Raw genomic sequence first — 7899 nt, forward strand, 5'->3', positions numbered from 1 at the left:
TTACGCCTTCCTGGGCCGTCAACGCCCCTTCCCCAACAAGTGAGGCCGCCAGGTAGGGGTTTAGGAGGGGTTAGCCGACTCGACGGCACTGGGTGTTTTTAGCCCTGGGCTACTCCTCAGAGGACGACATGGGTCCCCCAGGGGCGGCCGCCCACGGTCCAGATTCACCCTCCTCATCTTCCAGCCGGGCAAACTCAGGCCCCTGGGAGCAAGGACTCGCCCAAGGTCGCAAGTGCGCGCGCGGCCTGAGAGCCTAAGCCTTGTGGCCGCCGGGTCCAGGCTTCTCGGGGGCGGGGCGCGCCCGCCGTGCCAGGCGCTGCTGGCGGCGCCGCCGGTGCCGCGGGGGCGGGGTCAGCGGAGGGCGGGGCCGGGCCCCTCGGCCGCCAACGCCGCCGCCGCCGCCGCCGCTCTCGGGCTCGGCTGGGCGCACTCCCTCCCGGCCGCCGAGCCGAGCGGACGAGCGGGGCCGCGCTGCAGCCCTCCGCACCCCCTATCATGCCCCGGGCCCGGGCGGCGGCCGCCGACGCAGCCAGAACACCATGCCCGAGGGCGGGAACGGCGGGGAGGTGCCCGTGCTCATCCCGGACGGCGAGCCGCTGCGCGAGGAGGTACCGGCGCGGGCAGAGGGGCCGGAGCCGAGTCGGGCCGGGGGGAGGGCGGGCGGCGAGCCCCGGGGAGGGCTGCTGAGGGGAGTCCCAGCGCCCCTACGGCCAATGACGTCATGGGGCAGCCCTGTGTCCTGCCAGGGGTCCCGGGACCTAGGGGCCCGCGTGGGGACAGGGGTGGGGCGGCTGGGTAGGAACAAGGGGGCGACTCCGCCCCCAGCACCCCATCCTCGAGCCTCACCCGTCCTGTGACGTCAGCACCTGGCCCCCGCATCCCCGTTCCGCAGCGCGGCCTGAAGGCTGCCATCACCCTCAGGGCCCCGGGGTCAGGGCCCCCAGCCCGGCCCCTCCGCTCACGAGGTGCCGGGCGGCACCTGCATTGCAGCAGCGGCAACAAGGAGAGGGGGTGGGGGTGGCAGAAAGGAGGAGGGGAGCAAGAAGGGAGGTGCCTCCAGTACCCCTCCTTCCTCCCCCCTACCCCATCCCCTCTTGCAGGCTGGGACCCCAGGATGGCCCCTCCCCTGTCCTAGCCAGGAAAAGGATGTGTAGGAGTTGGGGGGGCTCTGGGTGGGGTGCTGGCAATGATGGGGTGGGGAGTGGGCCGGTATGTGTGACTGGAGGGATGTAGGGTGCTTGTGGGTGTGTGTGACTTCGGGTGTGTGTTCCCCACACCTGTGTGGACGTGTGTCCTCTAGCCAGGTGAAGGTCTGGGGGGGCCCGTTGGCTTGGGTGCCCTGCTAACGTGTGTGCATGCCGTGGGTGGGTCTATTCCAAGTGGAGGCTGTAGGGTGTGATAGTCACATTGCAGTGGGTGAGGTGGGGTGGGGGTGTGTGCACTGTGATCAGGTGAGGGTCTGGCACGTCTCTGGGCTTCAGTTAATGTGAAAAATGTATATGCATTGTGCCTCATAGGGTGCGTGTGCATGTGTTTATGCTGTGGCGGTGGCAGGCGAGGGTCCCATGTGTCTTGGATGAACAGACAGGTGTATATATCCTGTGGTGGGTGGGTCTGTGATGAACACATGTTTTGGGGCACCTGATGAGTGTGTGTGTGTGTGTGTGTGTGTGTGTGTGTGTGTGGCTGGCCATGGGGTTGGGGTGGTGGTGTGCCCCTGTGGTGGGTGAACTGCAGTGGGGGGTGGCCACAGACGGTCCTGGGATGGGCTGGTTCCTACTCTCTTGGGCCTCTTAAGGCCTTGTGGGCCTGGAATGGGATAGGTAGCCCTTTAACCCATCTCTGCTGTTTCCACTGGACCCCCTTTTCTTCCCCCCCTCTTTTTACCCACCCTTTCCCCACCTTCTGTCTCCATAGGCACCTGGAGGTGAGGTGGGGGCCAGGTTGGCAGCCCTGACAGGGAGGTCGTCCAGGCCCCCAGGGCCAAGGAGTAGCCCCTGCCACCCAGCAGCTGTCTGTCCCACCCCCTCCCTCAGCACAGATGGGGAGTGGAGGCCGGCCCTCCATCTGCTCCCCAAGACTCACACATCCCCCGCTCCCAGCTCTTCCTTTTTCTCACTTACTTAAAAGCCTCTCCCGAGTCTCCTGCCAACCTGAGTGGATCGAAGGGACCAGAGGGGGTCACAGGGTGACAGTGACAATATTCCCACGGCCAGACCCTGTGTTAAGATCGTCACACATATGATCTCGTTGAATCCTCACAACAACCCCAGTTTACAGATGAGGAAATTGAGGCCCAGAGAGGATGAGGGACCTGCCCCAGCCATACAGTAAGTGGTGGACTCAGCACCAGATCCTGGGCAGCTGAGTGCTAAAAAGCCCATGTGTTCATCCCTCCAACCCCTGCCACCCTGGCTTCCAGATCACCAGGGCCAGGAATCAAGGCCCAAAGAGGGCAGGGACATGGCCCAGGCCACACAGCAAGCAGATCAGGGGCAGAGCTGGGACCAGAACTCAGGTTTCTCAGTGCCGCTCTGGAGTCCTTCCCTCTCCTGGCAGAGATGGGCCTGGGGCTGAGGATGGGCGAGCACAGTGCACAGGCAGCAGGCTCTGGGTGCAGATGGGCTGGGTGTGAGTTCTGCAGCTCCACTCTGAGTTAGCCAGAAATGTGATCCCTCGAAGCCTTGGTTTCCTCCTCTGTAAGGTATGGGGCAGGCCCCGGCCTGACACTGACTCCTCTCTCTGTCCACCCTGTAGCAGCGGCCCCTGAAACAGTCTCTGGGAAGCTCACTGTGCCGCGAGTCGCACTGGAAGTGCCTGCTGCTCACGCTGCTCATCCACGCCTGCGGCGCTGTGGTGGCCTGGTGCCGCCTGGCCACGGTGCCACGGCTGGTTCTGGGCCCCGAGGCAGCCCTGGCCCGTGGGGCCGGGGGTCCGCCACCTACCTACCCAGCCAGCCCCTGCTCTGATGGCTACCTGTACATCCCACTGGCCTTCGTCTCCCTCCTCTACCTCCTCTACCTGGCTGAGTGCTGGCACTGTCATGTGCGGTCCTGCCAGGCACCCCGCACGGATGCCAACACCGTGCTTGCCTTGATCCATCGGCTGCAGCAGGCCCCACCTTGCGTCTGGTGGAAAGCCACCAGCTACCATTATGTGCGGCGCACACGCCAGATCACCCGCTACCGGAACGGTGATGCCTACACCACCACACAGGTCTACCATGAGCGGGCCGACAGCCGCACAGCGCGGGGTGAGTTCGACTACTCGGCCCACGGGGTCCGAGACATCTCCAAGGAGCTCGTGGGCCTGGCCGAGCACGCAGCCACGCGGCTGCGCTTCACCAAGTGCTTCAGCTTCGGCAGCGCCGAGGCCGAGGCTTCATACCTCACGCAGAGGGCCCGCTTCTTCAGCGCCAATGAGGGCCTGGACGACTACCTGGAGGCCCGTGAGGGCATGCACCTGAAGGACGTGGACTTCCGTGATTCCCTCATGGTCTTCGCCGACCCCCGCAGCCCGCCCTGGTATGCCCGCGCCTGGGTCTTCTGGTTGGTGTCGGCCGCCACGCTCTCCTGGCCCCTGCGGGTCGTGGCGGCCTACGGCACGGCCCACGTGCACTACCAGGTAGAGAAGCTCTTTGGCGCCAGCTCCCCCCCTCCCGGGGCTGTGCCCAGTGGGCCCCCACTCTCCCGTGTGGCCACAGTGGACTTCACCGAGCTCGAGTGGCACATCTGCTCCAATCGCCAGCTGGTGCCCAGCTACTCCGAGGCCGTGGTCATGGGCGCTGGGTCAGGCGCCTACCTCCGCGGCTGCCAGCGGTGTCGCCGCTCTGTCAGCAGCAACTCGCTGCCCCCGGCCCGACCTAGCGGGCCCCGCCTGCCCTTCAGCCGCAGCCGCCTCTCACTGGGAGCTGGGGGTCGGGCCACACCAGGGGTCTTTCGCAGTCTAAGTGGGGGACCGCTGGGGCGCCGTGGAGAGGACACGGAGCCCCTGGAAAGCCCGCCATGCTACGAGGATGCCCTTTATTTCCCGGTGCTCATCGTCCATGGTGACAGTGGCTGCCAGGGGGACGGGCAGGGGGCGCTCTGACACCCTTGGCCCCCAGAGCAGCCCCTCCCTACCATCCCACCATGGGCTTAGATGCTCAAGTAATTAATTATTGTCCAAAACAAGAGGAAAAACAGACCAGCTACACACATGGGGTGGGGTGGGGGTGGGGGTCCTTACACAGTCCACAACTCGGTGACCTACAGTCACTGGGAAGATAGATAGCACCTCAGTTGAGTCTATGTACCATCCCTGGCATGGCCCTCCCCACCACCATCATGTTCCACCCACCCGATGGCAGAGGATCTGGTGTGGGGGTCTCTCATGCTTGAGAGGGGAGGAAGCTTCTAGAATGCCTGGGATGGGAGAGGAGTCCTGGGGACAGCTGTGGCCTGCATCAGAGGACTGCTTGTGGGCTCTTGCTTGCTGTGGCTGAGCCCTCGTGCAACCCAGAAGCACAAATTGACGGTTTGGGGCCATGCTGAGCCAGGCTGGCCTCCCTGAAGCTGAAGGGCTGGCAATGGGGGCCCTACAGCTTTGGCCCACTACCCGTCAAGGTTTCTCATGCTACTCCCCTGGCGTACCCCTCCCTCCCTGCCTTCTCTCCCCTTTGGGGACAGTTCCCATCAGACCCTGTAAGTGCAGCCCCCCTCCCCCCCCCCACACTGGGATCCAATTCTTAGAGCACAGCCCTCCCCCGCCCAGTTTCCTGTGCTGCCCACTGCACCCCCACATGCAGCTTCCTCTATATGCCCCACCTCCCCGACTCTGCTCAGCTTGTCCTCCCTCCCCAAGTCCCCTTTTGCTACGTCGGCCACGCACATATTTCCAAGCTTTGTCTTCTCATTGGTCTGAGATCTCTCTGCTCTTCACCTTCTTGATGACCCCAGGGCCACATCCAAGGGGCCTGGCCTCACCCACAGCCTCTTGGACAGTGCATTTGCCCCTCTGTGCCAGCCCCTGCTTCTCCCATCAGTAGGGCCTGGCCTGGGAGACACCACCCCTCCCCCAGTGAGGAGAGAGTAGTCCCTTCCCTTCCAGCTGGGGTGTCCACCCCCGCCTCAGGCTGGGGAGAGGCAAGAGGTAGAGAAGAAGCTGCAGATAAAATAAAAGGTATGAAATGGAAAGTGTTCTCACGTGCATTCCTGAGGGCCCAGGCCACCATGGCCACCTGGGCCAGGGGTGCCATGCTGGGTTCTGGGATGGATACCAGTGGGGCTCCTGTGATCCTAGGAGCAACGTAAGCTGAGAGGGCCTCCCTCAGCTCAGCCAGGGACTTGTGAGGCTCAGGTTTGAGTTTCTCTGAGCAAAAACCAGCTGACTCCACTCCTGACTCTGGTGCCTGGGCCTGGGTAATTTCTAAGGCATTGTCCGCCATGGCCCATTCTCCAGCTCGGGGGGCTGCAGAGGACTGAAGGTGTGATGGCTGGTCTCCACAGTGGGGAGAAAGAGCTATGGCCTGTGGAGCGAGCTCAGTTCCCTTGGCACCTATTGGTGGTATCAGTCTGTGGGGGAAGGTCTCCAGGGGGGTTGGAGGACACGGAGCTGGAAACACCCAAATCAGGGCAGGCTGACATGGCGATCCAAGAAAAAAAATAACAAGGCCAAAGGGAGAAACTCAGGGAGCTCAGAGAAGTTCCTGGAAGTGGCATCATCACACGTATAGTTGTGCAAGGTGTTCACTGCTCAAGTGTGCTAGGCTGAGGGGCAAGCATGGTGGACTGCAGCCTATGCATGCTCCACTCCCCAGGCCCCGGCATGCTGCATTCCACTGGAGAAAGGACACCCTGTTCTAATTTGTGCAAAGGTGCCATAAGAGCTAGTGGTGGCCCTGGAACGGTGCTGAAAATGGGGCAGATTTCAGAGACAGGGGAGAGGGTGTTCTGGGCAGTGGGAGCTGCCAGAACAAAGGTCCGGAGGCAGGGCCTGTGAAGCAGAACGGTTGATCAGTTTGAGGAGGAAGTAATAGCAAGCAGCTGTAGAAGGCTGGCTATGGCCTTCAATACCAAACCCCAGATTTTGTCGTTAAACTGTGGCAGACTGGAGCCATGGAAGGCATTTGAGCAAGGCAATGATATGGTCAGGGTTGCATGTTAGGATACTTAGCAGAAGTTCAAATGCCTGCTGGTCACGTGGAGCGGGTGGGGCTAGAGACCAGAGCTTTCTCTGTCCATCAGCTCCACTGCCTCACTTCTTTAGGAGAGAAATCAATTCTTTGTTTAGAAGCAACTTAGGTGGAAAAGACTACTGCATTCAGGAAGGCCACAGTGGGCAGAGGGTCAGTGTCCTGACTGCAGCTTCTCCACGAGGAAGATTTTCCTTTTCCATCATCCTGCTCTAACCCTATAGCCATCGACTGCCCACTGGCCACTATACTTTCCCCTCCTCACTAACAGAACCTGTTTTTTGTTTTTTGAGATGACAATGAGCACAGCTAAAAGGCACATACACAGTTTCCCTTGCACATATGGTATGACTGTCTGATTAATTCTGGGACATGAGATATAAGCAGAAGGTGTTGGAAAGGATTTCAAGAATGCTCCTCGAACTAGAAACGATCTTGGTGAAGGCCATTTTTGTCCTCTCTTCTTCAGCCTGCATTAAGCCTGCAATACAGCTGTGACAGTTGAAACGTCAGCAGCTGTTGTGGATTAGGAGGTGGTCTTGAGAATGGTAGCTATGGGCGGAGAGGATAGCAGGGCAACAAGGAAAAAGAACCCAGAGCTTCCGTATCACCCCTGCATTGCCTACTCCAGACTCCAGTGGGAACAAGAAATAAACTTCTAGTTTGTTTAAGCCACTGGTTTTTCTTGCCCTGATACTAGCAGCCTGTGAATTATCTATTGTTGCATGACAAATCACCTCAAAACTTAGTGGCTTAAAACAACAGTCATTATTAATATCTCTCCTGGTTTCTGTGTGTGAAGAGCTCAGACAGGGTGTACAACAAGAATGGCTTACCTCTGCCCCATGATGTCTAGGGGCTAGAACCATCTAAAGGCTTGTTTACTCACATGTCTGGCAGTTCATGCTGGCTGACGACTGAGGTCCTAACTAGGGCTTTCGGCTGGCACACGCACTCATGGTCTCTTCCTGTGTCTTGAGCCTCCTCAGAACACAGTGGCTTGGTTTCCAGGGCAAGAGTACCAAGAGGGTGGAAGTTTTATGATTGCGGTGTGATGGATCACTTTTGTGTGGCCTTTCTCGCCATGGTCTTGTAATTCCTACTCAGGCGATTGGACAGGTAGGGTACTTGTGGCCCGCCAAAGGGACTGGTCAGTTTTGCCATCCTTCTGGGCTTGACGTGAGCTGTCCCAGATGCGGGAAAGACAGGATCCCACCACCACCAAGGAAGAACTGCCAGGAGTGGAGAGTACGTCCTTTGGACCCAGGATTCCTGGAAACAGAAGACAGAGAGCTCAAGAAGCGATGGCAGAGAAATGACGGCAGGAGACGGTATGGTGGACTTCCCGGCCCATGGAGCAAGAAAGCTGAGTGCCGCTGGACAGGAGGCTTGCTGGCGGAGTAGGGTGCCTCTGGGCACTTACTTGCAGAGCTAGAAAAGCTTTGTAACACTTGCCTGAGGGGAGCAGAGGCTGAGGGCCAGAGAGGCCTACCTGCAGGCACAGCTGGGGAGAGGCTGTCCTGATAGAAGAACTGTATCTTGAGCGTTCCTGACCCTGAGTTGTAACCTGTTACTTCCCTAATAAACCTCATAATTGTGAGTATTGCCTGTGAGTTCTGTGTGGCCATTGTAGTGAATTATTGAACCTAGCAGAGAAATAGTGCTGTGGGAGAGATGGCTGGTGTCAGAGTTGGTAAAGATGGCAGAGAAAGGAGGCATGTCTGACC

At 59.9% G+C, this 7899-nt stretch overlaps 1 protein-coding gene across 1 annotated transcript; it reads left to right on the forward strand.

The window, feature by feature from the left end:
• The first annotated feature begins 408 nt into the window (after positions 1-408).
• Positions 409-4206, forward strand: TMEM151A (transmembrane protein 151A). The gene is made up of 2 exons (XM_049889950.1): positions 409-608; positions 2758-4206. Exons 1-2 carry the CDS (start codon positions 540-542, stop codon positions 4087-4089), a joined length of 1401 nt encoding a protein of 466 aa, XP_049745907.1. The 5' UTR covers positions 409-539; the 3' UTR covers positions 4090-4206.
• The last annotated feature ends 3693 nt before the right edge of the window (positions 4207-7899 follow it).

This window comes from Elephas maximus, chromosome 7 (assembly GCF_024166365.1).
Source record: "Elephas maximus indicus isolate mEleMax1 chromosome 7, mEleMax1 primary haplotype, whole genome shotgun sequence".
NCBI lineage: Eukaryota > Metazoa > Chordata > Mammalia > Proboscidea > Elephantidae > Elephas > Elephas maximus.